Source organism: Wallemia mellicola, assembly GCF_000263375.1.
Source record: "Wallemia mellicola CBS 633.66 unplaced genomic scaffold WALSEscaffold_11, whole genome shotgun sequence".
In the NCBI taxonomy this organism is placed as follows: domain Eukaryota; kingdom Fungi; phylum Basidiomycota; class Wallemiomycetes; order Wallemiales; family Wallemiaceae; genus Wallemia; species Wallemia mellicola.
Genome location: NW_006531968.1, coordinates 26,995 through 51,520, shown reverse-complemented (window position 1 = coordinate 51,520; position 24,526 = coordinate 26,995). Strand labels below are relative to the sequence as shown.

At 38.8% G+C, this 24,526-nt stretch overlaps 15 protein-coding genes across 15 annotated transcripts; 6 read left to right on the top strand and 9 right to left on the bottom strand.

The window, feature by feature from the left end:
- Nucleotide 1: 1 nt before the first annotated feature.
- On the bottom strand, nt 2-511 carry WALSEDRAFT_57602 (hypothetical protein; the record flags this gene model as incomplete). The annotated part of the gene is made up of 1 exon (XM_006958547.1): nt 2-511. The coding sequence occupies exon 1, from the start codon at nt 395-397 to the stop codon at nt 2-4; it is 396 nt and encodes a 131-aa protein (XP_006958609.1). The 5' UTR covers nt 398-511.
- Nucleotides 512-815: 304 nt separating this feature from the next.
- Nucleotides 816-3,493, top strand: WALSEDRAFT_60496 (ferredoxin reductase-like protein). Its single transcript, XM_006958546.1, has 12 exons — nt 816-865; nt 910-965; nt 1,014-1,221; nt 1,270-1,380; nt 1,427-2,526; nt 2,575-2,715; nt 2,762-2,835; nt 2,884-2,967; nt 3,015-3,152; nt 3,204-3,291; nt 3,342-3,404; nt 3,461-3,493. The coding sequence occupies exons 1-5, from the start codon at nt 830-832 to the stop codon at nt 2,006-2,008; spliced, it is 993 nt and encodes a 330-aa protein (XP_006958608.1). The 5' UTR covers nt 816-829; the 3' UTR covers nt 2,009-2,526; nt 2,575-2,715; nt 2,762-2,835; nt 2,884-2,967; nt 3,015-3,152; nt 3,204-3,291; nt 3,342-3,404; nt 3,461-3,493.
- Nucleotides 827-3,564, bottom strand: WALSEDRAFT_46256 (hypothetical protein; the record flags this gene model as incomplete). Its single annotated transcript, XM_006958545.1, has 12 exons — nt 827-865; nt 910-965; nt 1,014-1,221; nt 1,270-1,380; nt 1,427-2,526; nt 2,575-2,715; nt 2,762-2,835; nt 2,884-2,967; nt 3,015-3,152; nt 3,204-3,291; nt 3,342-3,404; nt 3,461-3,564. The coding sequence occupies 8 exons, from the start codon at nt 3,562-3,564 to the stop codon at nt 2,049-2,051; spliced, it is 1,170 nt and encodes a 389-aa protein (XP_006958607.1). The 3' UTR covers nt 827-865; nt 910-965; nt 1,014-1,221; nt 1,270-1,380; nt 1,427-2,048.
- A 154-nt stretch (nt 3,565-3,718) lies between these two features.
- On the bottom strand, nt 3,719-5,130 carry WALSEDRAFT_32712 (hypothetical protein). Its single transcript, XM_006958544.1, has 2 exons — nt 4,861-5,130; nt 3,719-4,814 (listed from the first exon to the last, which is right to left on the bottom strand). The coding sequence occupies exon 2, from the start codon at nt 4,787-4,789 to the stop codon at nt 3,788-3,790; it is 1,002 nt and encodes a 333-aa protein (XP_006958606.1). The 5' UTR covers nt 4,790-4,814; nt 4,861-5,130; the 3' UTR covers nt 3,719-3,787.
- Nucleotides 5,131-5,429: 299 nt separating this feature from the next.
- Nucleotides 5,430-7,310, bottom strand: WALSEDRAFT_57598 (hypothetical protein; the record flags this gene model as incomplete). The annotated part of the gene is made up of 8 exons (XM_006958543.1): nt 5,430-5,722; nt 5,754-5,855; nt 5,901-6,028; nt 6,073-6,640; nt 6,687-6,813; nt 6,862-6,992; nt 7,044-7,246; nt 7,294-7,310. 8 exons carry the CDS (start codon nt 7,308-7,310, stop codon nt 5,472-5,474), a joined length of 1,527 nt encoding a protein of 508 aa, XP_006958605.1. The 3' UTR covers nt 5,430-5,471.
- Nucleotides 7,311-7,581: 271 nt separating this feature from the next.
- On the bottom strand, nt 7,582-8,604 carry WALSEDRAFT_9587 (TPT-domain-containing protein; the record flags this gene model as incomplete). The annotated part of the gene is made up of 1 exon (XM_006958513.1): nt 7,582-8,604. A coding segment is annotated over one exon (1,023 nt), but the record flags the coding sequence as incomplete, so codon positions are not given.
- Nucleotides 8,605-9,240, top strand: WALSEDRAFT_69121 (hypothetical protein; the record flags this gene model as incomplete). Its single annotated transcript, XM_006958542.1, has 2 exons — nt 8,605-8,748; nt 8,792-9,240. The coding sequence occupies 2 exons, from the start codon at nt 8,605-8,607 to the stop codon at nt 8,966-8,968; spliced, it is 321 nt and encodes a 106-aa protein (XP_006958604.1). The 3' UTR covers nt 8,969-9,240.
- WALSEDRAFT_57596 (hypothetical protein) lies at nt 8,870-11,615 on the bottom strand. The gene is made up of 12 exons (XM_006958541.1): nt 11,577-11,615; nt 11,387-11,530; nt 10,887-11,338; nt 10,785-10,842; nt 10,545-10,741; nt 10,373-10,499; nt 9,798-10,328; nt 9,631-9,753; nt 9,465-9,583; nt 9,347-9,422; nt 9,037-9,303; nt 8,870-8,992 (listed from the first exon to the last, which is right to left on the bottom strand). The coding sequence occupies exons 3-12, from the start codon at nt 11,042-11,044 to the stop codon at nt 8,951-8,953; spliced, it is 1,698 nt and encodes a 565-aa protein (XP_006958603.1). The 5' UTR covers nt 11,045-11,338; nt 11,387-11,530; nt 11,577-11,615; the 3' UTR covers nt 8,870-8,950.
- Nucleotides 11,616-11,658: 43 nt separating this feature from the next.
- WALSEDRAFT_28892 (GatB/YqeY domain-containing protein) lies at nt 11,659-12,350 on the top strand (the record flags this gene model as incomplete). The annotated part of the gene is made up of 5 exons (XM_006958540.1): nt 11,659-11,722; nt 11,770-11,809; nt 11,855-11,888; nt 11,932-12,027; nt 12,072-12,350. The coding sequence occupies 5 exons, from the start codon at nt 11,659-11,661 to the stop codon at nt 12,348-12,350; spliced, it is 513 nt and encodes a 170-aa protein (XP_006958602.1).
- Nucleotides 12,351-12,359: 9 nt separating this feature from the next.
- WALSEDRAFT_32711 (hypothetical protein) lies at nt 12,360-14,425 on the bottom strand. Its single transcript, XM_006958539.1, has 7 exons — nt 14,283-14,425; nt 14,143-14,235; nt 14,018-14,092; nt 13,896-13,973; nt 13,697-13,849; nt 13,153-13,652; nt 12,360-13,108 (listed from the first exon to the last, which is right to left on the bottom strand). Exons 1-7 carry the CDS (start codon nt 14,412-14,414, stop codon nt 12,415-12,417), a joined length of 1,725 nt encoding a protein of 574 aa, XP_006958601.1. The 5' UTR covers nt 14,415-14,425; the 3' UTR covers nt 12,360-12,414.
- A 20-nt stretch (nt 14,426-14,445) lies between these two features.
- Nucleotides 14,446-17,423, top strand: WALSEDRAFT_60493 (hypothetical protein). The gene is made up of 5 exons (XM_006958538.1): nt 14,446-15,107; nt 15,151-15,274; nt 15,324-17,056; nt 17,077-17,080; nt 17,108-17,423. Exons 1-3 carry the CDS (start codon nt 14,464-14,466, stop codon nt 16,158-16,160), a joined length of 1,605 nt encoding a protein of 534 aa, XP_006958600.1. The 5' UTR covers nt 14,446-14,463; the 3' UTR covers nt 16,161-17,056; nt 17,077-17,080; nt 17,108-17,423.
- WALSEDRAFT_69117 (hypothetical protein) lies at nt 15,031-18,548 on the bottom strand. The gene is made up of 12 exons (XM_006958537.1): nt 18,314-18,548; nt 18,256-18,264; nt 18,206-18,213; nt 18,126-18,161; nt 18,025-18,079; nt 17,962-17,977; nt 17,730-17,914; nt 17,673-17,680; nt 17,611-17,624; nt 17,494-17,561; nt 17,104-17,445; nt 15,031-17,055 (listed from the first exon to the last, which is right to left on the bottom strand). The coding sequence occupies exons 1-12, from the start codon at nt 18,482-18,484 to the stop codon at nt 16,237-16,239; spliced, it is 1,731 nt and encodes a 576-aa protein (XP_006958599.1). The 5' UTR covers nt 18,485-18,548; the 3' UTR covers nt 15,031-16,236.
- Nucleotides 18,549-18,572: 24 nt separating this feature from the next.
- On the top strand, nt 18,573-19,892 carry WALSEDRAFT_51547 (phosphomannomutase; the record flags this gene model as incomplete). The annotated part of the gene is made up of 11 exons (XM_006958536.1): nt 18,573-18,626; nt 18,673-18,702; nt 18,748-18,811; nt 18,858-18,864; nt 18,908-18,957; nt 19,002-19,170; nt 19,215-19,277; nt 19,330-19,366; nt 19,416-19,518; nt 19,613-19,686; nt 19,788-19,892. The coding sequence occupies 11 exons, from the start codon at nt 18,573-18,575 to the stop codon at nt 19,890-19,892; spliced, it is 756 nt and encodes a 251-aa protein (XP_006958598.1).
- Nucleotides 19,893-20,073: 181 nt separating this feature from the next.
- On the top strand, nt 20,074-22,855 carry WALSEDRAFT_28887 (hypothetical protein; the record flags this gene model as incomplete). The annotated part of the gene is made up of 7 exons (XM_006958535.1): nt 20,074-20,155; nt 20,202-20,275; nt 20,319-20,426; nt 20,471-20,534; nt 20,591-20,674; nt 20,719-22,109; nt 22,157-22,855. 7 exons carry the CDS (start codon nt 20,074-20,076, stop codon nt 22,853-22,855), a joined length of 2,502 nt encoding a protein of 833 aa, XP_006958597.1.
- Nucleotides 22,856-23,102: 247 nt separating this feature from the next.
- On the bottom strand, nt 23,103-24,513 carry WALSEDRAFT_60492 (RTA1-domain-containing protein). The gene is made up of 7 exons (XM_006958534.1): nt 24,393-24,513; nt 24,222-24,338; nt 24,086-24,177; nt 23,796-24,036; nt 23,549-23,748; nt 23,421-23,501; nt 23,103-23,371 (listed from the first exon to the last, which is right to left on the bottom strand). Exons 1-7 carry the CDS (start codon nt 24,416-24,418, stop codon nt 23,241-23,243), a joined length of 888 nt encoding a protein of 295 aa, XP_006958596.1. The 5' UTR covers nt 24,419-24,513; the 3' UTR covers nt 23,103-23,240.
- Between the last annotated feature and the right edge of the window lie 13 nt (nt 24,514-24,526).

The following is a 24,526-nucleotide window of genomic DNA, read 5'->3' as shown; positions in this document are numbered from 1 at the left end:
CTCACTTGTCTTCTTCATTCCATATCCTTATTCGTAAATGTTCAAATTCCGCAGAAAGTAATTCATTCCATGCTGTATACCACCCGCTAAATAAGTAAACGATCTTTGTAGTTTTTGGTAAGACAGTTATAAGTTTCGCAAGACGATCAGAATTATTTTGTTCAATTTCTTCATCTTCTTCATAGAATATTGAAATAGATCGTAATTTATTCAGTCTACTAATTGATTCATAAAGATAATTTAGATTGTTATTATCGGTTTTGATAATCGTGATAGATAGATGTATCAAATTATCTTTTTGATTATTTATAATATCAGATAAAGCTTCTATATGAGACTGTTCATTGAGCGCAGTGTTAACATCCACAGATTGTGATTTAAGGGTGTATAATGACATTGTAGTGGGTATACTAAAGATGGATGACGCGTTATTTAGTAATATATTATTATATACGCGTGGTAAAACAACAAAATGCAATCTTTTATCCACGCGTAAGAGCTTTAATAGAGTCTTTCTATCAAGATTGCTTAAAATCATTTCAACCAGTTCATCAGGAAGTTTGTTGAAATAACATTCACGTTTTCTACGCGGTTTGCGTTTACTGGGGGAGTCTAACAAGTCGTATGTCCTCTTTATTTGTTTTGAAGGTGTTGATGGTGGTAACATGAGTAGAAAGTGACTCTAAAGTGGGTATAAGATATAAAACAGTAATAGAATATTAATTAAGATAATGGATTTCTTTATATTCGCTATTCTTTTTTCGTCCACTATGACAACATCAGTGGTGCAATTCTCGATTAGCAAGCTATTCCTTGATTCGTCACCACGATGTTTGCTAGGAACTTACAATCAATTTCTAAATTCGTGAGTAAGAGACTATTCCATAGACACTCATTAAACTTCTATAGACTAGATCTTACTCTACTGGCCCACAACAGAGCTCCAAAGGCTTATACATTGGAGCGTACGTTTATAACTTACTCTATAGCAAATAGCTTAGTAAACTAAATAGCGCTGGTGCCCTCGCCCTCTTCGCTGGTGGATACACACTCCTCAACAAGGATTCCTCTTCAGGTCCTCTTCCTGCTTCAACCTCAAAGTCTGACAGAATAGAGAGCCTTCAAACACCACAGGTTGCTCTCACAAAGGAGAACTTCACCAACCTCACACTCAAGAATGTCAAAAAGTACAACCACGATTCTTCAATCTTTGAATTTGAGGTAAGTTAGAAGATACTTCTGAGTCTTTTTCCTTACAATACATTTCAGCTCCCTGGTTCCTCAGTATCAGGTCTCGAAACAGCTGGTCTTGTTGTTGTTAAGGCAGCTGACGACTCCGTAAAAGGTGATAACGGAAAGCCAGTTATTAGACCATACACTGTGAGCTTCTTTTATCTTATACCCATCTTTTATTTAACATTTATAGCCTATTTCAACCGGAGACACCCGCGGACAAATCGACTTCTTGATTAAGAAGTACGATGACGGAAAGTTCACTCCATACATCCACTCACTCAAACCAGGTGATCAACTCGCCATCAAGGGTCCATTACAAAAGTTCAAATGGGTACCAAACACTTACGAAAAGATTGGTTTGATCGCTGGTGGTAGTGGTATTACACCAATGACACAATTAGCTGAGACAATCTTGAACAACCCAGAAGACAAGACAAAGGTTACACTCTTGTTCGCTAACAAGACACCAGAGGATATCCTCCTCAAGGAGACCCTCGACGACTGGAAGAAGAAGTATCCTGAACAATTCAATGTCGTTTACACTATCGATAAGGAAACACCAGGATGGGATGGTCTCGTCGGTTACTTCACTGGTGATATCCTCAAAAAGAACCTTCCTGCACCAGGTTCCAACGGAAAGACCTATGTTTGTGGTCCACCACCAATGATGAAAGCTATTTCAGGTAACAAAACCAATAAAGGTGCACAAGGTGAATTGACTGGTATCCTCAAGGAATTAGGTTACACAGAAGATCAAATATTTAAATACTAATGTACTAGATCGGGTTTATAAACAAAAGATGCAATTATTTCTATGTTCTAATCTTATAGTCCTGTGATGATGCTACTGGTGCTCTACTTTGTCCTAAACCTCGTCGTTGTTCACGTGCTTTCCATAAAGACCTTATCTGTGGTGCCTTTTTTATTAATTCTTCAGCTTTTACACCATCTTTTATTGAATCTAAAATCTTTTCAACCACAGTTGAGTGATTGGCGTCATTTTTATCGTCTCTAAACCTTAGGAATTTCCAGTTTTGCTCTTCGCTTAACCAACTAAATTCCGCAATTTTGTTGTGGATGTCTACACCTTCATTCATAAAATGACACCATTCTTCACCACTTATTCTCCAGGTATCGAACCAGCTATATGATTTACCGCCTTCCCATTGATGTAATTCGCAAATGGGCTTCTTTGAAAAATTATTTAATTCCTTATTGTCCTCTTTTGGCGGAAATCGCAGTATTATTTTGAAATCTATACTATTTTCACTAGGATTTTTCCATTTTATGCTGGAAACGTATTTAATTGAGTATATCAATAAATAATTCTTTACCCACATCCTTGGATCTGTTCCATTAACATATCCACTCTCTGCACAAGTAAATATAAGTCCATCATTTCCATGTTGCAATCTTGGTATGTGTTCTTTAAAGATCTGCTCAATTGAGTATGCGCGTTCCATAGGCTTGACTTTTATTCTCGTTATTGTTAGACTAGATGGGAATACATCGAATAGCGACCTACTCAAATGGTTGTTCAGGATTACCTCGAGACTCGAGCATGCTTTTATAGGGTTTTACAACCCACGTCATTAGTCGCTATTAATAATCAATAAGTAGATAGTACATCTAAATCGATCTACTCACGCCATATCGAGACTGAAGTGGCTTTTCCCTAAGGTTCATATGTTCAAGTACTAAAAGATCAAAAGCGAGATATATCAAAGTATTCTATTAAAATGTAAGCCTAAATCAATAGTTTCGATATCTTAACTGACCTTTCCAGTAGTTTCATCGTGGTCAATCACAAGTTCACCATCGAGTAGAGTATCAGTTGCTGGAGTTTCAAATGTGCTATCTTCGAAATTTGGGAATTGTAAACCATATACGCGTCTATAAACATTTTTTCTATCAATCTGATCGTTGGGTGAGAAGATCGATATCGGATATATTACTAGCTATCTCACAAAGTAGGTTTCTTGTTCGTTTGTTATACCATTCATTAAAATCAGTAATAAGCAGCGAACACCATCTGATTTCTCGCAAACCCAATAACTAGATCGTTCTTATCAATCATAAGCTATTTGACTGTAGAATACACCCACTCTTCTTCTTCTAAGGACTTCATAGATTTCCAAGTGAATGAAACAGGCTGTGATCCAGGGAATCTGTATTAAAAGTCGGATTAATTATCTTACTCTGGCTTTTATCACTTCTGACGTACGATTTTGTTTTAGTTTGACAGAGTTCCTGTACCCATCCTTTAAGTTGACTCGTCTGTTCAGATGCAGCTAATATCTGTCCAGGTATGCTCGGTATTCTCGACATTCTAACTCAGATGTTGGTTGTTCAAGTAAAAGGACTGTCTAGATAGAAGTTAATGTATTTCTTCTAAATTATGTATATTTATATTAAATACATTCATTTATTTATGTTTCATTATATACTCTCACATTAATCTCAAGAAGACACTCAAAAATTTCATCATTTGTGACATCAAGCCAGACATTCATCAATACAAGAAGATTGTAAATCCAGTTACAAATCTTATCTAAGCTGATTGAAGGTAGTAGCTACCCAAGCTCGTTGGTGAAGTACCATCTGATGATAAAAGTTGATTAAGTTGGTTGACGCCCTGCATCTCCGTCATAGCACCAAACCAAGCATATCCGTGCATCCAATCTTGTTGGTCCATCCAGCTTGTTGTTTGTTGCATCATTTCCCACACTTGGCTCTCTGAACATTGGCTACCACCTGAGTAATCTTGACAAGCGTATTCAGTGAGGTAAACTGGGAGTTGGAAAGTATCATAAACCTTTTGCAAGTATTCAATAACCTTATTGTAATCAGATTCATAGATGTGAACGGCGACTGCGTCAAATGATGCACCGTTGCTTTGGAATTCTTGCAACCATTTGATACCATCTGTTCCAGAACCTGAATCACCAGTACGTGATGTACATGCAGGTGAAATCAATGTGTATTGTCCTTTGAACTCAGCAATTTCTTGGTTCCATAAGCTAGCACCGTCGGATGGACTCAAATTAGCTTGACCAGATTCGTTAGGCTCATTGAAACCTAGAATATGGCTAACATTGTATTGTGAGAACTTGCTCTTCTCTTGTTGCCAGTCAGAAACTTGCTTTTGTCCCCATAATTGTGGGTAGAACTCCAAGCCATTTACTGAACTAACAGGTGATGGACTCCAGGTGTAATACCATCCGAGTTTACCGTTAACCCAGGCGTTTATGTCGTTTGCATCACCATTTGGCCATGCAAGTCCACCTTTCTCGCCTGTTGATGTAGTTGTTGGGCTAGCAGTTGATGAGCTTGTGGCAGTGGCAGAGGTTGTAGATGTAGCAGAAGCTGTCTGAGAAGTTGCTTGAGAAGATGAAGAGCTGCTTCCACTGTTGTTGCCATTCCATTGGTCATGATGGCCATGGTGGTCGTGTCCATCGCGATTTGCGACGTGGTGACGGCGTCTAGCGCTGAAGTCACCAGCATAAGCAGTTGAAAAGAGTGCGAGAGCAGTGAGCAAAAGTTTGGAGTGCATAGTGAATAATAAAGCGAACGTTAAACTATATTCGCCATTAGACAGGCTTAAAAGTGGTATATGTTACCCACACTAGTAAAACAGAAGGCTCAACCAGGAGCTACTTTGAAATTGACTTGAAAGTTGTGTAACAAAAGTTAAATTGGACTGCTTGCTTTATATATCCAGGCTTTGTCTAGACTGATTTGGGGGTGCTACCCCAGAACACAATGTTCTATTTTCAATTCGACAATGTCTGAGCTTTTATTTTAATAGCTGTAATAATTATTCCTATGAATTTCTACAAATATAACGTTATCCGCGTCTCAACTAACATTTATTTGTCATTTTTCACTGTCTTCTTTTTTAGAAAGGTGATGGTTTGGTGCAAGGAGAATATCCTAAAGATATTTACAATTCTATAGACAAATAAAAATCATAAAAAGACTTAAAATTCACTCAAAAAGATCTCATTGAGCCCTTCACTTGTGGGCCTGAGCGTTAGTTACTGTGAAGTTCTATGAAGGCACACAAATATCGAACAATCGATCGAACATAGTTGCCTCATATCAGGGATAACAATGGGATTTGTCTAACGTACCTTCTGCGCTCCGTCGAGAAGCTACTAGACCACTACTTATAACAGTCTCCCCCATTTAAGGTGGTTACAGCATTCATAATAAGTTACATATCAATGTAATTGTTACAGTTCTCCATCAAACTCTTCATCTGGTATCAAATCTTCATCTTCAGCTTCCTCAACCTTCCCATTAGCTGATCTCTCTATACTAGATTGAGCAGCTTGTCCATTCATGTTTTGATCATCCGAGCTGAATTTATAAGTTTCGCAGCTGAGTGTATCCAAATCGACAAGCGCTATTGTGCTAGACTCAGTGAATTCAGGCAGATTGACTACACGAGTTTGTTGTCCTTCAGGGCCTATCGACAATGAGCCTGATCATCAATTGTCTAGCTCAATACTCACCATCTACAAGCTCTGACGCAAAGCTATCTTGATTTCCGTTGACAAATACATGAGGACATTCACTTAGGATGAATGGATCTCTATCAGTAAATGGATAACACCCTATATAATATGTCAGTAAGTAAATAATCGAGACTACTGACATACAGAGGGTGTCAGGCGCTGTGGGAGCGATGTGACGCCATTTCAAACTGTCTACGGCCAAACCCAATCTATCTTGACCTCTAATGTACTTAAATGAATCGTCTAATGTTTGACCACCTGAAACCAAAAATCTATCACTATGAGCGTTGCCTCCGGGAAGTAAAATATACCTCACCTTGTGTCGTCGACAGAAAACCAAGTAGGATTAGTGTGACAATTGATTGCACCTTGCTCAAAGCTGTTGAACGCACCCTTGAACATAGCTTTAGGGAATGGTTGTTGAGGCAACAGCGTACCAGCTGGATCGACGGATCCAGGCAGAATATCGACCTCAACATGGTCCGAAAGTTCAATCAAGAAGTTGTCAAAATCTTTAGATGGCAAGGAAGTGAATGTTGCCTGATCTTGGCCAAATCGCTTAGGCTTTTTGTCGTCAACGTGCGCAACCGGTGAGCTCATACAGTTTCCAGCGATAACCAAACGCGTAATTCTCGACGAAAGTTTCTGTTCAGAAGGTCCACCGTGTTGTCCACTAAGGAAATCTATCAACATTTGACGCGATAATGCATCATCTGCGTTTTGTGATCCTATTTTAAGACCAGATACGAGGGCGACTAAAGGCGATTTATCGCTGTCCATTGAGGAAACTTTACTAGGTTGGGGTGGTATTCCAGGATAACAAATGTCTATTACGGTGAACTCTCCAGGATCTTTTTCAATTCCTAAGACACCAATGATGACACCTAGACGTAGATTAAACAACTTATCGTATATAAACCGACAACATACCGGTTACTAGTTGCGAATTTAATATTGTCTCTCCAACCAGCTTAATTCTACCACTTTCATCCTCCAAGCACAATTCATCATTATTACTGTATATCTTTTCAGTTGGCTCGGGAGCAGCAACCCAGTGCTTATTAAATGTTAGCCTTGTAGCCTATCTATATAAAGGTATACTAACATTGCGAGCAAGATCATCCAATACGTTTGGTTTCAACTTCATATCCATATAAACCGTACCGACAACATACGAGAGCTGATTCTGATCAACATCTAAAACTCTACTATAGAACTTCGGCTTCTGTGATTGACCTTATATCGCGTTATTGCACGTACTTCATTACAGTGACTATCTCTACTCACCCGGAATTTCACTCCACTTATCTATAGACCTCTTCTGAGTGAGCTTCTTTAGTTTAGCTAACCTTAGATAATATAATGAAGCAAATTGTGCTTGATATGATTGGTTTGTGTGCTTTACTTTGAAAGCAGAAGACAGTTCATCAAGATTGTCGTAGTTTGACTTTATACGCGTTTCATTATAATCAGTATCCTCTAATGGATGGCTATTAAACGTTAAATCATTTCATTCATCGTGTATATCCAAACTCACATTCCATCGATAGTCATAGTTGAACAAAACAAAGGAATTGGTATCAAATCAAATTAAAATTACTTTAAACAACATAGTACAATATGAAACTAATATTAAGATCTATGACTTGATATATGATGCTAGTTGCGGTGAACTGTCCACTGAAATTGGAGGTGATGGATAAGAATGCTCCTGACGGAACTTCACTTGGTTATTGAGTTGGTTTGGGAATGGTGGCATTTCTACTATGTTCTCATTTGTATGGCTAACTGGGTAAAATGTTGCTGAGGATGTATACGGTTGGAGAGGACTATCTTTACCACTGAGGAACTTTTCTTCAGATTTGGTAGTTGGTAAAGCGTAATCACGTAAAGCTTCATCTCTCCTGACCTTGATTTCACCCTTATTAACATCTTGCTTAGATTTGTTGTACAAGTACAATCCAACACCTGTCAATACTATCCCAACCATTTGTATAAAGTGTATGCTCTGTTTGAAATAAACAATAGCTAAGCAGATTACCGCGATCCTTTTTGTTAATGATGCAATTGAGTATGTTACTGGCGAAGTTGCTGCTAAGATAGCAAAAGCAACCAAGTTTTGAGCAAAGTGTACAAATCCGTTTGACAAAATGTATAAACTAAATCCAACTGGGCGTTCAACTGATGTACCGACAAAAATTAGGTTCCAAATGTGACCAAAATCCGAATAAAACCATAAAGGAATCATGGAAGTGAACGCCATTAATGATGAATAAAATAATAAGTTAAGTTTATCCAATTTTTGAGAACTAAGCTTTTGAGTTTCCGAAGGTAACAACTTCTTGCAGAAGATATTTTGTGATACGAAAACGAACGTAGATAAGAAAGCGTAGATCAATCCACCAGTATTCAATAAAGACATGTCGAATGACATTGCAAGCATAACGCCGAGTGTAAGTGGAAGCAAACTCAAGTATGTCTGAGTTGAGTAATTCACTCTGAATAAGAACTTATATGATAAAACGGTGAATAGTGGTGATAATGCCTTTATAGTGTGTACGGTACTAACAGGTACTCTTGATATCGCCATAGAAGTGAGTACATGTCCACCAATCTGGAATAAAGCCATCGGAGAAACACTTTTGAAAACGTGCTTATCAAAAGTTTTAAGTTTAGTTAAATTAAACGGCCTTTGTGTTATTATGTAGGTGAATAGCGAAATGAAACCGAATTGATAGAGCGTTAAACTAACGGGCAGTCTATGATGACTGAGTATGACTTTACCCGTATTAGAAGACAATGCAGATGATAGGTACCAACATAGACATAAAATTATGAATTTTACGTGATGGACGATCATTATGAAGATTCTTGTGCTGCTGCTGCGACTATGGGGATATTCAACTACGTTACGAATTTAAAATTGGTTTTCAATCCATTTAATAATACCTCAAAATTGTGTAGAAATGTATTAGCATTGGTTCCACCTAGCGTTAGTCTCCTTCTTATTTAATACTAGTATCTAACTTCTCCAGGCATCAACTCAAGTAAACGTCAATATAACAAAGAAGAATGTAAACTCTCAACTTTATTTAGAGTACAAGAATGGCCAGAAACTCAACCTTGAAGTTACAGATGGGATGGACTATCATTCTTTGATGAGGCAGATCAGCAAAACTCCAAATGAATTGAAATTAAAGGAATCTATTTAATGCATTGTTACAACACATTTTCACCTATCAATCGTCAGTTAGTTCTTTGTCTATAATCTTGTTCTCACTTTCATATTCCTTGTCTTCGATTCACATCCTTGAAGAGAGTTTACGACGCTCTCAATCACACCCGAACAGCTCTCATATATGTCTCTATTAGCGAATGCTCTACCAAGTGCAGTAGCGGCGTTCCATTGTATCTTGTAATTGAGTTGAGGTTGCAACTCATCTTTTAGGATGTTGATCATCCGCTTTGCTTGATCTATACTTTCGTCGTTTAGTCCCTGACTCTTCTCAAGTATGCTTCCATACGCTCTGAATACGTGCACCTGTGCCTATATAGCGTAAACAAGGTTTCGTTATTCATATGGTACTTACCTTGCCTTTATCCTTTGCTTGCATCATACTGACAATATCGAATAGTCTCTGCCATCTAGATTTGCTCAATTCGTGTCTATTGTTTGTTAGATACGCAAATGTTTTTAGAACTACTGACAACTGTAAAACATCCAAGTAATCTGCTAACGCGAAGCCTGCTTTCTGCTTCACAATGTGTGATGTGTTAATGAGACTATCTACACAAGCCTTTTCTAGCCTCATGGCAAGGTCATCGTTCTATTTGGTTTAGAAGACACTTCTGTAATTAACTTTTTAATACTCACGCTACGTATACGAGTGTCCCTAAATGCATTCTTAGTAGCAGATAATCCTGCTACCTTCATGTCAGTGCTGACTGAGTACACTCCCTCCAAAATCCATTCAACAGTATCATACAGTATGTCGTCCTAAAGAATGTCAACTATGATCGTATCTAAAACTAGACTAATACTTTTAAACAGTTGCTACCTAAAGAAGCACCTAGCATATCTAGGAAATGGCAATTAAACGCGCAATTATCCTTGCCAATCTGATGTGAAGTCGTCAATAGTTTGTCATCAAGCTTCTCTTGCATCTCAGGATGCAAGAAAAGAAGCTGGATAGCCGCAATTTTGAATTCAATTTCATCTTTATTGAAAATCATATTAAAGAGCCTTTTAAAGTCTTCTGCAACTCTTAAGACAGGAAATGAGACCCATATCTTAGCAAGTACATCAACCATTTGTGTCCGCACAACTAAAGAATAATCGCCAATGAAGACCTGATCGTACAACCACTTGCTCATCTTCTTGAAATAGATCTCGTCTTCTTTGAGAAGACCTGCATCGACCACATTTTGTAAAAGACACAGCGACGCCACCTGGCTAGGTTGCTCTAGATTGTTTAGAGCAAAAATAATCTTTTGAAGTTCAGCACATAATTTAGTTGGTGTATCACTTGTCATTCTACTATATGGTGTCACATTGACTAGACATACAGAAAGCTGTAAAGGGTTAGCATGCTTTGTAAATAAGAAGAATAACATACATTCAAAAGTGCTACTTGAATAGCTGTATCTTCATTTGAGGAGAGTAAATCAGAAAGACGTTCATGTGACTCCCAGAGCAATGAGCCTAGTCTATAAGCGAGGGAGGTATAGCTAATGCTTTTTTGGCTTTTTTCTCGTTAAACTCATGCTGTTCTTAGCAATAGAACTTACTTCAAATCAGCAGAAGGGTAGAGAAATGGTCGGGACGATCGTAGTATTTGTTCAATGCACTGGATAGTCGACAATTTAGCATCCTGGTTGATATTCTCAGAATTAATTATGTCCCATAATGTGAACGAAGGATTGACATGCAAACTCATGTCTGGAAGCAATTTGAATATGTGATTAAAGACAAACTTGACGTGTGACTGCAGGGAAATCAGCTAATATATCACAAAAGGAGCTACCCACATGAGCTAGTTGTGATATACACATCGTCGCTTGCAAGATGACATCAGATCTTATATCCCTGTCGCAAAGTCAGACAAAAATGATAAAAGAACGCCCTCCTACCTAATATTTACGTGGAAACTATCTTCTTCTTCCATATCAGATGCGTGGTCGTCTCTGAAACGCCAATTCGTACTGTTATCTGAGCTCATATCTGACGCGTGAGAACGGAGAGAGGAAATAGATGCACTTCTCCGTGCGGTCTTGCTCTCATCTTGCATGATAGTGATAACATTTGAAAAAAAGAGCTCAATGAAGAGCTGGACATGCTGGGGTGTCAGTGTGAGCTTCGTGAGTGCAACCAGAAGTGAATGTAATGCCAATCGCAGCAAACTAATAGCGTTTTGAGGTATCCCATCCAAGCATTTTATAATCTGGTTTGTCCTCGCGCCTATATCACGCTTAGGTTTTTTGGAATAGAGTTGTATGAGTACTTTGAGAGCTTTTTTGCGTATACTGTACTTATGTCCGGGACATCCCAACTCTAAGCAAATATCCAGCAATTCTTCATCACCCTGTATATTGTTAGTACCGCCGTATATTAGTTGTGTGCTTATCAAGACCTTCGTATTGTTCGATATGAGTGAATTTATAGATTTCAATAGTATACACTGGTTATATGAACCCAAGCATATCTTCTTATCTATATCGTCTCTCAATAAACTCTGGAATAGTCCGAGATGGTCACTAGATTGATAATGGTATTCCTATATTAAAATAAGCTGATATTTAGAAATATACAACAAAACCGACATAAGCTATTGCTTCAGATCGCTGCAATAGACCTAAATCTACGCTCATCTCTCTCATTTATTCTTGATTGTCAACTGTGAAGATGATGTTACGCACTATTATCGCAAGCCGCGGCATTTGCACAAGTGCTAGATTGAACAATAGCAGTATGTGCACATTGCAGCACTTCTAGTTATCTAATATACGTACACAGTCAAGGAATGCCTGAGAGATGGACTCAAACAGTCTATGAAGTCAGTTTTCTATTATTTTACTAGATCTGACTAACATTCAGATAGATCTAAAGATTCTAACACATCTACGGTTATCAGAGTGTGTATATCTACTTTTTGGGTCTGTATCACTAACATATCAGTCCCTACTCAGTGAAATCGCCTACTCAGAGAAGGAAACGCCAGACTTGGATGAAAACAAGACGATAAAACTCGTCCAAAAGGCTATCATTAGACGCGTATGTTTATCAACGGTGGTATTTATGATCTAATCGCTCTATAGAAAGAGTCAGCAGAGCAATATCTCCAAGCAAAGCGTCAGGATTTAGCAGACAAAGAGAACTTTGATATCTCAGTCTTAGAGAAGTACATTCCCAAACCATTTACCCAAGAGGAGATGGTTGAATTGATAAACAACATTCTCAATGACGCTAAACTCAACGTATCAGAATTAGATGGTAGAGCAATGGGTCAGGTGATCAAAGATTTCACTGCTAAAGCAGCTGGACGCGCTTCTGGTGGTGATGCATCTAAACTTATCAAACAAATGCAAAAAAAATAAGACCAACACAAAAGAATGTCAAATAATACAACATAGATTTTCAAAAAATGGTTTTATAAACCAATCAATTTATTCGCGCACGTTTCGTCTCAGCATCTGAGCTTGTGTTATCAGCTTCACCGACATCTGATGATCTCCTCTCGCGCTTATTTGAGTCTTTTACCATGCCAACTAGCTCTCCTATTGCTTTATTTATATTTGATTGGGCTTCAAGTAATGATGTCAATTTTCTATCGATATCTCTGTCTGTTTCCTGTTCTGATGTTGAAGGAGAAGGTGGTAATGGTACATTCTCTGCTATTAATGACTCAGTTGATCCGTCATTCGTCACTATCGATGGTATATCTGTTTTAGTCGTTGGATGTGCGTTCCTGTATACATCACGCCAGTATGTCGATGGCAGCGCCCTGCTTTCCGGTCTAATAATAGGGAGTGTTACATTAGGTATGTTCAAAATATGAGACATCGGATGAGTTTGAATTGTATTGAACGGATTGGTTGAACTTGACGGCCTTGGTGATGGCTGTGAAGTTTGATTTGACGTACTCCTGGACCCAGTGTTGGTAGATGATTGTTCTGAGTTGTTAGCATTGCTTTGTTGGGCATTTTCATTAGTATTAGCCGGTTGAGGCTGTGTACGAGTGGCAGGTTCTGGCTGCACCTCACGTCTAGGTTCAGTTCTAGGTCGTTCGTTTTCATTTCCATTGTTAGGGCGATCCGATCTCTCGTTCTGAGCATTTGGAACAACAGATGTGCGACTGTAGGGTCATTAGACGTTACTAAGAGAAAATATAAGGCATACCAAGTTGGACAAGTTTGCTGACGCTCGAGCCAGCTCTTAAGGCAATGCCTGTGGAATATATGAGAACACGGAAGTTTCTTTGGTGTCTCATCCAATCCACTTGGCCATGGTCCTTGGTGTAGTGATTCATGGATGAGATCATCACGACATATAATACAGAGCTTATCTGATAAAGCATCCAATTCTTCGACAGTAGCAGCTTTGTAAAGTCTGTCCATATTCTTGCTTGCACTTTTATACCGCTGAAGATCCTTTATACGTGTTGCGAACGAGCGTGTAGTGAGGACAAGATCCCTAATTAGATTTAATGGTAGACCAAACGATAAGGCCATGACAGAGAAGAACACAGTGTAGATGGTTAACTTCAAAAAATCAGCAAAGATATCGACGTAGAGAATGTAGAGTGATTTGTCTTCCCATGCTTGCCCAGAACGAAGGTCTTTGAGGTTGATAGCGAGCCTAATCGAACCCGTAAGAGCATCAGCGAGTAAAATAGCATACTGTAGTTGTTAAAATATGTAATATAGTCTATAAATATGCTCACCTCGGATGCGAAGAGGATAATCATAGTGACGCCATTAAGGTAGATATCAAGTACGCAGATTGATAAAAGAACGAAATCGGTAACTAGTAAGCCAGCGTAGGCTATAGCAAGCCTGACGGCAATTGAGTTGGATGCATTCTGGTATTGTACCATCTGTGAATGATAAGCAGATTGAGAGACAATAGAAAGAAATGCCTACGTATTCCATCCTATCGTGTGAAAGCCAATGGAAAACCTTAACAAAGAACAAGAAACCAAACATTAAGCCATAGAAAAGCTAAAAAGTCTTAGTTGATAGTGTAGCCTATGTACAGCACATACATCAAACTCGTCACGGAACATTGTCATAGCGAGGATCATCTCAGTGAAGCCATACCAGCTTCTCTCGTAAAGGTGCTAGTGTCAGATGTTAGACAAAATGACGCTATAGCACGTGAACAGCTCACCTCTGTTTCCAAGGTTCTCAGTTCCCCGAACAAGAGTTTCTGGATTATTTTGCCGATACAGAGACCACTGAAAAGTGCAAAGTTACCGAGTATCTGTATAAACGTTTAATTATTGTATAGTTAGCTTATAATGTGCTCACGAGTGATGCACCATTGCTGTTACTGAGATATACGGCGACAGCGTAGAAATTAGAGTAACTCCTAAAGGCTGAGCTGATAACGCCGAGAGTAGAGGCTATCGTTATTAACCCATATAATATGAGCTTCGTCATAGTTTACCTTCAACGATCTATTGCACGGCCAGGATCTTAATATACAAAGATGAAAAATGGATTAATATTAGATAAGTTACCGAATGAATTAATAATTGATATTATTATGTTATTACCTATCAACGATTTATCTCAATTAGCCTGCGTTTGTAGGACGTTAAATGATGTTATAAAAAAGCACAGAAATTTGATATATCACACTAAATCTATTGAATATGGCTTCACAGATATCCATTCTGATATCGATAATGTCTATTCTGTAGCCAACAAGCGTAGATGTTTACGTAAAACGTTTGAGAAGGTCAATGACTGGAGAGACTACTGTTTTCTTTCTCTACAGCAAAATGAACGGTGGCCTAGTCAATGTAATGATTCACGTGGCATAGACCTACACTTACCACGAGATAGGAGCGTCTGGAGAATTAAAGTTGATACAAACTTGAAGATATTCATCTATACGTCCACAATGGGAGGTTTATCCATCAAATCAATTGAAAACCCCCATGAATTTCGCTGTTGTAACACTTCAGTTGCACCATTTGCTCATTTAGAGTACGATAATGGATACGCTAGTACTCATGGCGCTTCACTCGATCTCTGGAAAATCCGGCTGGAAGGAAATCTACCTAAATTAGAGCATATTACGAGAGTATCAGTACCATTTGAAACTCGTGCCTCGCGGATGAAATTCGGGTATGTCTTACAAATTGGAAGTCCTTTTGCTAACTGTCTCAAGCGTTTTGGCCGTGGCCTCAGCCGATGGTGCTCATATTGCATTGATAAACCCCTCTGATGGTAGCCTCATTAAAGTGATAAACACTGTCCGAGTTGTCTTGGGTGTACCATTGATGATTTTCTATGTGAGCAGTCTGTTTGTTGATATAACACTTTATATTTACAACCATCAAGATTGAGCAAACACAAAACGAGGTTCTTATTTGCAGAGGTAGCAAAATTGAGGTCTACTCTAAACAGACTGGCTTATTATGTACGACAATCAGGATAACCATAAACCCTGACCAATTTTATTGTTTGAGCAAGGTTCAGTTCGGTGGACTACAAGGAGATGAGCCGGTAAGTGGTATAGCACCAACCTTCCAAGAGTTCCAAATTGCAAAAAGGCACGAGATAGATGAAGACGAGGATAATTTGACTGCTCAAGTAAGAGCTGATATGTTTGCATACTTTGGAATAAATAGACCAGCTGCCAATAACGAGGATCAAGCTAACATAGTGCAAGAAAACCCAGTTGAATTGGATGACGAACGTGACAATCCAGTAGGAGAGGATGTTGAAGAGCGTGATTTGGTACAAGCGCTCATGCATGAATTTGAAGATAATTGGTCAGCAGTACACGTCGATGGTGACACACTTGTTGCATTATCTGAGAAACAAATCTTAATCGTTCCTAATTATAGCAAAGCTATAGAAGATGATGAGATGTTGAACAAACAGATGGTTATAAAGCTCCCTGAATATGATGGCGATACGTCGCAGATGTGCTTCGAGTATTCGCGTATGGTATTCGAGTTAGAAGGACATTTATGTATACTTCCACTTCATGACACACCTCAAGTTATGTATATATCTGAGTCGGCAGCTCCCGATTCTGCTTCAGCCATGCAAGCCACAGAAGATGCGATTATTTCGACAATACATGAAAATGACAACCACAGCCACTGGCCTCATATTCAAACAATACGTTGGATCGATTTTTCGCCTACATCTGCTACGTTATCGAACTGAAATAATGTATGCTAATTTTAAACAGTACTTGATAAGAAATAAAAGCTGAGTTAATGGTATAATGAAAAAAGAAAAACTAAACGTCAGTATGATCAAGTCGTTCATAAGAATCTGAGCTTTCAGGATCTTCTGTTGTACTTTTACCTTTATAAATCCATTTTTTGAGTGTTTTGATCGGGTTGATGATAATTGATTTGTGCAAGTTTGGTTCAGATCTACGGTGTCTTCGATCATATTCTGTGAAACTAGCCAAAGAAGGTAAGCTAACTGAAGATTGACGAGCTATACGGTTCTGCTTATGAAGTGATATCTGCTCGGCTTCTTCTTCAGTGGATCCTGAATCGCCGAATATGTCAGACATCTCTTCGAGCGGTACGTTGGCTGTTTCTGGGTAGAGAAAGTAAACCAATACGAAACTACATGCACAAAATAGTGCATGCATTGGGTAGAGTCTCCATTGAATGACATCTTGTAGGATTGGTGTAAGCTCTCCTACGATAAAGTTTGCTGCCCAATTAGAGGCAGTTGAGAGCGAAACGCCCTTAGCTCTGAAAGCAAGCGGCATGATTTCTGGTGGGTACAACCATGGGACAGGTCCCCAAGAGAAACCAAATGCTGCGTTGAAGATTATAACGCAGATGACAACGGCTGTTGGCGTAACAGGTACGTCAATGTAAATCCACCATCCAGTAAGTGTCAATGCAAAGCACATAACTGCAGCACCGCTTAGCAGAACAAACCTGCGGCCCCATCTGTCAACCAAATACCATGGTGGGACAGTCGACGCTATGTATACTAGAGCATTGATACCAGTCATCAAAATGGCATCTCTACCAACCCAACCAGCGCTGATCATAACTAGTGGCATGTAATATGATATAACATTGATACCATTCTGAATTGGAGTGTAAGATTAAATTAAAAGACTATCAAAAAAGCCTACCAATTGAGCAAATAGTTGGCTACTCATTGCTATAAAAACTCTTGCTTTGTACTTCTTAAAGAGACATTTGTAGGATCTATCAGGCTCCAATCTGTCTTGTTCGACAGCATCCCTAATCTCACGATATTCCTTATCGGCTTTCACGTTATCGTAATAGCCACCATTAATGTCAACGAGAACTCTAAAGCCCTCATCATCTTGATCATTGTCCAGTAGCCATCTTGGACTTTCGGGTATAACGAGTGATCCTAAAGCCAAGATACCACCAATTATACATTGAAAAAGGAGCGGAAGACGCCAAGAAGCATCTGATTTAATGTATGAAGAGAAATAATCGAGCCACTGAGCTACGTTAGTCGTGTTTGACGTCATATTTATTGACAAACTCACCACTGAGCAGGCATAACCTGTTATGTTTCCAGTAAACTCAATACATGCGAGTCTTCCTCTGTGATTAGCTAGTTTCCCTTTGAGTGTTTGCCTTTAATTTATATATAAAATCCTCACCTGGTGATATTTCACTGATTAATCTGGTAAGCTTATATTACATATCATATATGACAACCAACCTTTGATACTGGGATATATTAATTGATAATACCGCGTTTATATATTATTCAACTCACGATTGGAACTATCATTGATAAAAGACCGACACCAAATCCAGAAATGATACGACCGAGCACCATCATCATGAAACTTGTACTACCCGTTTGTATAGCACCACCAATGATAAAGACTGTTGCACCCCAGAAAAGTGTGCGTTTTCTGCCAATTTTGTCGCCAATTGTACCGGCGAGAAGTGAAGTTACTAGAGTGTATCAAAAGCTGGCATAGTCAAACGCCTTTAATACTCACTCAATGCACCTATTTCCTGTAGAGAATTTAGAAAAAAATTTAACAAATAGACAAAGAACTGACGAGGATTGCTACCATGGTACCTAATTGAGTGCTGTCTGGATTATTGAAGTAGGATCTACATTTATATGAGTAAAAAGGATGATGAAGTGTCTGACATTTACTTGAAATACGGTCCTGTGATGATACCACTCATAACGCTAGATTTTATTAATATTGGTAGTAATAAATAGATATAAATTACCCTTGATCCTATAGAATGTTAAAATGGAATAATATAAAGTTAATACGCACATAACCGAACTATGTAACTTGTTAGATTATCTATTGCGGGGAAATCTAATCTACTCACGAGAAAGACACCGAGAGAAGCAAAACATGTAATCGTATAGAGTAAAGGTGCACCAACGAGCTTACTAGATGATCTCCTGTGGCTATTTGTATCTGTATCGTCGATAGTAAATTTCTGAGGTATGTCTGAGTTACGTGAAGTAGATGCTACTGCTATTGTAGGATCTGACATCCTAATAGCCTAATAAATAATATATTAATTCAATTTAAAATCGCTGCGGTCGTTGTTGAGGTCTAAGATACGTCAGTTGCGATCAATCATGACTGGGGAATTCAACGATAGAGAGTTTAAGGACGTTATATGCTTATTTGATGTTAGTTTACCAAATATACAAATAAATATACACTCATATCCCTTAGGTGGATAATACACTTGCGCCAGCGCAGAGGGTATGATCGACTTTTAACTTCTGCTACAATCTTATTGTCTAGTAGATTATTCGGAATGATATGATAGAACTTATAGCAGAACTCAGAAAGAAATGCGTCGTAGGCTTCCGTAGGGCTGCACTTAGTGATAAGATATACGTCTAACTATCTTATAGTGGGAGGGTAGGCATATATAATATAATAAACACGTTCCAACATTATATAGATCAAATTTAGCAAAAATAACAAATCAACTTGGCGGTTCTCAGGAGCTTAGTATGTCGTTTACTGCAGTTTTAGACGTATCTTAATCAATACAGTGTTGAAATCGTTTGATTACGCTTTTGCAGAGAATGGTTTGACTGCATTTAGACTATCGAAGCCTATAGAGACTCAAAGCTTTATCGAATTCCTTGGAGAGGAACGTTACAAGAAACTCGTGAATTTTTGCTTACATTATATTGCGGACATTGATATACCCATCAAGCGGTGCGTTCTGATAACCCAATAGTTATTATTCTGATATAAAATAGTGGTACGTTTATCGATTATCGTAATGGTATGGTCAATATCAGCCCGATAGGGCGTAACGCTAGGTACAGCGGACTTAAACTAGGGTAGTAAAATTCGCTTAAATTGATCCCGCAGTATCGAAGAGAGGGATATATTCGAAGCATATGACAAAGTGCGTTCGTTCATGCGGAGTTTAAATTGTTAAGCTAATTATGACGTAGAAATTTAATATACGACAAACTTTTGTCAAAAAACTCAAGGAAGCATTTCCAGACTATGGATTGACATACTCAATCGGTGGTCAAATTAGTTTTGATGCAGTAAGTACCACCAAATTAGTCCGATGCATCTAAATTTTCCAGTTTCCGACAGGTAGGACACCACTAATTTAACTAACGGATGTAATAATAAAGTATAGGTTGGGATAAGACGTACGCTCTAAGGCATATAAAGGCTGACAACTTTAAAATTATCCACTTCTTTGGAGATAAGGTGAGCTAATTTAGATCGATGATGACGATGATAGCTGATCGAAGTTAGACATTTGAAGTGAGTTATGATGTAGAGATAAGGGAAACACGCTAATTGTGTAGGGTGGAAATGACTATGAAATATACAACCACCAAGATACGATAGGCCATGCAGTTACCGGCCCTGCGGATACTATTACCCAGGTTCGGGAAATATTTAAAATTTGACACGCTCCATGAAATTTATATTATAATAAAGCAAGAATATAAATTTGTAGATTTTAAAGCATCCTTCATTACCAGTCTAAGACAAAGTATAATTAATTTTTCCTAATTCGGCACCATTAAGTGACGTGAGAACGTCCAAGCACACGCCTCTTTATCCACAACAACCAAATACCAAATTAAGATGAACATTAAACAAGAAGTTTCAGATAATCCTGGTTCTATGACCGTCGCTTCTCCACACAAGTCTGATGTTGTCCAGCAAGGTATGTTCGCGTGCACTCTACCGTAACTTTTCTTAACGAATTCTAGACGTAGACAGAAAGATGCGTTTCTACAGCGTTTTACAAGCGTTCAAAGCATCCAGATATCCTTCTAATGCTCAAGTGCGTATTTCATATTCAGCTGATCCTCCCTTACTCTCTTTAGATTGAGGAAACACTCAAATATGTCGAAGAGAGTGCTCCATTTGACGTAAGCAAGCTCAGCACTGAAGGAAAGAAGCTCGTTCAAGACGCCAGAAACATTATTAGCACCGTCAGTTTTATTTCCCGATAAAAAAACGCGCTCATACTCCGAAGGCAAACACTATCGTTCAAGAGAAGAACAAAGATGAAAAAATCCAAGAGTTCTTATACAAAACTCGTTAGTAAACTTTTTGTTTTCCCGATATTTTGTTTCTCACGTGACTTACTTTTCAGGTCAAGCCGACTACTCCAAAGGTAAACCGGATGAAATCGTACCAGGTTTTACAAAGGACGGCAGCAAGGAAGAGGGCCAAAAGGGTGAGTTTTTTATACAGTATTCAATACGTTCTAACAATACAAAGCTTTGGAACACTTGCGCACTGTCTTTACCTTAATCGCCACTAACTCCGAAGTTAGAAAACTCCTTAGTGACAGCAAAATCATTGGACAAGACCTATTCGCGGACGCAGCTTCAAAGGCAGCTAACGTTGCTCGTCCAAACGAAGAGAAACTCGCCAAGATCGACGAATCTGCGCCAGAAGGCTGGAAGAGCAAGGATGGCCGCGTCGTTGGTGCGGACGAAACTCCAGAGTATGACTTGCCAAAGTTGAAGAAAGCAAAGAAAGAAACTGAAGAAGGTCAAGAGAAAGCTGAGGATGTCAAGAAGGCAGCCTTAGAGCGTCAAGACGAAGTTAAAGACACCGCAGCTAAGCAAGCCGACGACACCACTAAGAAGGTTGACAGCAAGACAAACCAACAATCTGATGTCTCCGACATCCAAAAAGCTGTAAACGAGGCTGGTCAAGAGAAGGCAGATGAGACAAAGGCCGGTGAGAAAGCACAAGAAGGTAAAAACAAGACAAAGTCCGTCGCTGACTCAGGTAAGCAATCTCTCAAAGACAAGATCCCATCCGAGTACCGCGATAAGGCTAAGGAGAACTACGAGAAATCAAAGAAGCATCTCGAAGAAAAATTCCCTAAGGAGCGCCGCGATAAGTTCATCGAGCGCCTGAAGAAGGTTCTCTACGAAAACCAAAAGCACAAGGATTGGAGAGAAGCCTTTGAATTCTTCTTCAAGCAGTTCGAAATCTACTACTCCCACGCCAAGTCAGCTGGAAACACTGGTAAACAAAGTGTTAATTCAGTCTTCCAAGATCAAAACGTCAAGGGCGCTGCTAATGATCTCAGAACTGTCTTAGAGAGATTTGCTAATGGTCGTAGCGCATCACCAATCTTTGACGCCTTCCACAACCTCATCACCACCTTCGCAAATGACAAGGAAATCTCAGCTTGGTTCGAGAGACTCATTGAATACATCCGCAAGCTTGTCCTTGAGCCAGGCTATGTTTTGAAGGAACAAGCCAGCACTGATGGTGACAAGATCGGCAAGGATGCACGTGCAATCTTCGAAAGCGACAAGTACAAGGGTTCCATCAAGGACAAGCTCTTCAAGGAGGTCTCAGACTTCTTCGGTGCTATGGGTGAAGACCCACTCAACAAGAAGTTCGGTAGCGACATCAACAAGCTCTTCCGTGACTTGCTCTTCGACGAACAAGGCAAATGGGCCTTCAAATCACACCTTTGGGCAGACATACGTGATCACATTGTCCCACCAGTGGTTGAAAGCATCGGTGCTGTTCCAATTCCAAGAATTGAATACACTGATCCTAAGCTCGACATTGTCATTGAGAACCTTGTTCTTCAAGGAAAGAATCTCCTTCCAAACTATGTCATTGCTGAAGCATACAACAAGGTTCGTTGGTTATACGTCGATTTTTGCATCTACTAACAAATTTATAGGTTAAATTCTCACCTTACCAAAAGATCAAGAATGAACATCAACATGACGTTAAGATCGAACTTGGTCAAATCCAATGTGACTTGAGAGATGTTGCATTCTACCTTAAGAAGAAGACTGGATTCAAAATCTCAGACGCTGGTCTTGCAGATGTCTTCTTAGGCGGTAAAGGTGTTGGCGCTAAGATTCACTTAAGCGTTAGAGGTGGTACTGAAGATGTCTTTGAGGTCAAGTCTGTTAAGGCTAGTGTTGGTACTCTCAAGTTCAACATTAAAGACAGCAAGCACAACATCTTGTACAAGACGGCTCGTCCACTTGCAACTTCACTCATCAAGAAACAAATTGTGAAGGCAATTGAGGATGGTATTAGAGGTGGTCTTGAAAACCTCAACACCAAGCTTGTCGAAATCAAGAAGGAAATTGATGCAGCTGAGAAGAACGATGATAAGAACAGCACTAAGGGTTCAATCATCAAGAGTAAATTCAGCTCAAAGAAGGACAAGGAGTCAAACGCTTCCGCTAGCCAATCTCAATTCAAGATTGTCGCAAACCGTAACTCGAAGCTCATTGATGCTGGACACAGCAAGGGTTGGATCAACTTACAAGCCAAGTATGAGGATCAAGTTAAGGAAGGCGAGAGTTGGAGAAGCAAAGCCTTCAGTATTGTTCCTTCAAAGTCCAACAAGACTACAAAGAAGTAGATTAATTTGCTAATTACAGAACATGCTAATAACTCCTTCCTACTTAATAACCACTTAATGATCAATAATCAGTCACTCATTTGAAATATTCTTGTTTCGTTAGTATCGTTATTACAAGGATGTTTACTAATTACTTTTCTTCATTCTCAACTTTTATATATACATGAATTGTAAAATTCTACTGCTAATAATAACCTAATTAGTTGTCTCTCATTCAAATACATTTCTTATTTTCTCGTCTCAGTTGTTTAAGGAATGCTTATTATATATATGTGACCACGTGAAACAAAAAATACAAAGATAATAGTGAAATGGAAGTTCTAAAATAAGAACCCAGCTGAATCCTCCTAGCTAGGTTTGAAAAAAGACTTGTCCTTCCTGGACTTCAAGCCATTTCCTCTTTGGAATCATGATCGGCAACGTGACCTTTTGACATGATTGATGCGTTTGTCTCTGGTGTTAAGAGACCAATGTGAAGGATGAAACTCAACCAAGCAGCAATAATCATTGGCATACCTATATATAGTGTTAATTCATAGTCACAGTAACTAAATAGTTTGTTTACCATCGTTAGTATCAAATGCAGCTTGGTCCTTTATGACGCTACCATCCCATCCGTCTTTTAATTCGATCAAACGGTAAATACCTTTGATTAATTAGTTATAAATGTCGTATGAGAAATATGAAACTAACCTCTCCAGATTATCAAGAATGAAACAACGCTAAGCATAGTAAGTCTAAGTGCTAATTTTCTTTGATTTTTTTGCGATTCAGGTTCAATGGCTACAGCATCTTGACGGTTCGACTTCACTGGCTTATTCTTATAATATCTGATTATAAACTCAATCAGGAAGTATGAGTAGAATATGATGCAAGCGAATTGAATAGCGATACTAAGGGATCATTAGCTGCGACATTCCTAAGGGAATAGTTTATTTACCCAGCCAACATAATGTTGCTACCTGTTCTGAGTGTATCTATGTCGTTATCCTTTGAGGCTGCTGATGCAATACCGCCACCTGCAGCTTGAACTAAAATAGAGACGACGTCTGCAGTGATGAAAGTAGCAGCAAATGCTTTTGGTCCAAGAACAGAGAAATTCGGTCCATATTGTAATCCAATGACACCAAGATCGACGTAGATCATTGCTGAAAGGAATGTAGGACCTATAACGAGCGTAGCTGATGTATTGTTAGCAAATATAACACACAGTATAGGCTATATACATACCAATTTGCATAATATAAGAATCTCGCGTGTCTCCACACCTTCCACCCCATCCGAGAGCTTCCAATATCAAGAAGGGAACAATTGTACCATATCTAACAATATTAAGATGAGATTCTATAATATGTATATTACTTACAACCACCATTGCTTTGTGTATCCTGCAAGTACACAATGAACCAAGAAGGCGATACCATATAACGCGGTAAATGCTATAGCATGTGATAGCGTCGGATTACCATCCGGGGTACTATAACTGTAAATTGGCATTGTTAGATTATCATAATACGCCCTTGTTGATGCTACACACCCATAGTAATTATCGATATCAGACATTTCTAGTTATTTCTTTTAGAACGTTTTTCAGATAAGAAGCTAGAATGTCCAAGTTAAATTTGTGATTTATTTCTTCAAAGTTGAAAGCCAAGTGCAAAATCTTGGTAC

What these genes read in the sequence shown, in the direction of transcription:
- WALSEDRAFT_60496 (XM_006958546.1), top strand. Translation starts at nt 830, where the DNA reads ATGTTTGCTAGGAACTTACAATCAATTTCTAAATTC. An exon ending in AAAGGCTTATACATTGGAGC is followed by an intron (nt 966 to 1,013) that starts GTACGTTTATAA and finishes TAAACTAAATAG; the next exon opens with CGCTGGTGCCCTCGCCCTCT. An exon ending in CTTCAATCTTTGAATTTGAG is followed by an intron (nt 1,222 to 1,269) that starts GTAAGTTAGAAG and finishes AATACATTTCAG; the next exon opens with CTCCCTGGTTCCTCAGTATC.
- WALSEDRAFT_32712 (XM_006958544.1), bottom strand. Translation starts at nt 4,789, where the DNA reads ATGCACTCCAAACTTTTGCTCACTGCTCTCGCACTCTTTTCAACTGCT.
- WALSEDRAFT_57596 (XM_006958541.1), bottom strand. Translation starts at nt 11,044, where the DNA reads ATGCAAGATGAGAGCAAGACCGCACGGAGAAGTGCATCTATTTCCTCT. An exon ending in TAGGTAGCAACTGTTTAAAA is followed by an intron (nt 9,754 to 9,797) that starts GTATTAGTCTAG and finishes GACATTCTTTAG; the next exon opens with GACGACATACTGTATGATAC. An exon ending in GGGACACTCGTATACGTAGC is followed by an intron (nt 9,584 to 9,630) that starts GTGAGTATTAAA and finishes TAAACCAAATAG; the next exon opens with AACGATGACCTTGCCATGAG.
- WALSEDRAFT_32711 (XM_006958539.1), bottom strand. Translation starts at nt 14,414, where the DNA reads ATGACGAAGCTCATATTATATGGGTTAATAACGATAGCCTCTACTCTC. An exon ending in TGTTCCGTGACGAGTTTGAT is followed by an intron (nt 13,974 to 14,017) that starts GTATGTGCTGTA and finishes AAGACTTTTTAG; the next exon opens with CTTTTCTATGGCTTAATGTT. An exon ending in CAGCAAACTTGTCCAACTTG is followed by an intron (nt 13,109 to 13,152) that starts GTATGCCTTATA and finishes ATGACCCTACAG; the next exon opens with TCGCACATCTGTTGTTCCAA.
- WALSEDRAFT_60493 (XM_006958538.1), top strand. Translation starts at nt 14,464, where the DNA reads ATGAAAAATGGATTAATATTAGATAAGTTACCGAATGAATTAATAATT. An exon ending in GCCTCGCGGATGAAATTCGG is followed by an intron (nt 15,108 to 15,150) that starts GTATGTCTTACA and finishes AACTGTCTCAAG; the next exon opens with CGTTTTGGCCGTGGCCTCAG. An exon ending in TACCATTGATGATTTTCTAT is followed by an intron (nt 15,275 to 15,323) that starts GTGAGCAGTCTG and finishes ACAACCATCAAG; the next exon opens with ATTGAGCAAACACAAAACGA.
- WALSEDRAFT_69117 (XM_006958537.1), bottom strand. Translation starts at nt 18,484, where the DNA reads ATGTCAGATCCTACAATAGCAGTAGCATCTACTTCACGTAACTCAGAC. An exon ending in ATCACAGGACCGTATTTCAA is followed by an intron (nt 18,080 to 18,125) that starts GTAAATGTCAGA and finishes ATATAAATGTAG; the next exon opens with ATCCTACTTCAATAATCCAG. An exon ending in GCCAACTATTTGCTCAATTG is followed by an intron (nt 17,056 to 17,103) that starts GTAGGCTTTTTT and finishes ACTCCAATTCAG; the next exon opens with AATGGTATCAATGTTATATC.
- WALSEDRAFT_60492 (XM_006958534.1), bottom strand. Translation starts at nt 24,418, where the DNA reads ATGTCTGATATCGATAATTACTATGG. An exon ending in TTCTTATATTATGCAAATTG is followed by an intron (nt 24,037 to 24,085) that starts GTATGTATATAG and finishes ACAATACATCAG; the next exon opens with CTACGCTCGTTATAGGTCCT. An exon ending in TGCATTTGATACTAACGATG is followed by an intron (nt 23,372 to 23,420) that starts GTAAACAAACTA and finishes CACTATATATAG; the next exon opens with GTATGCCAATGATTATTGCT.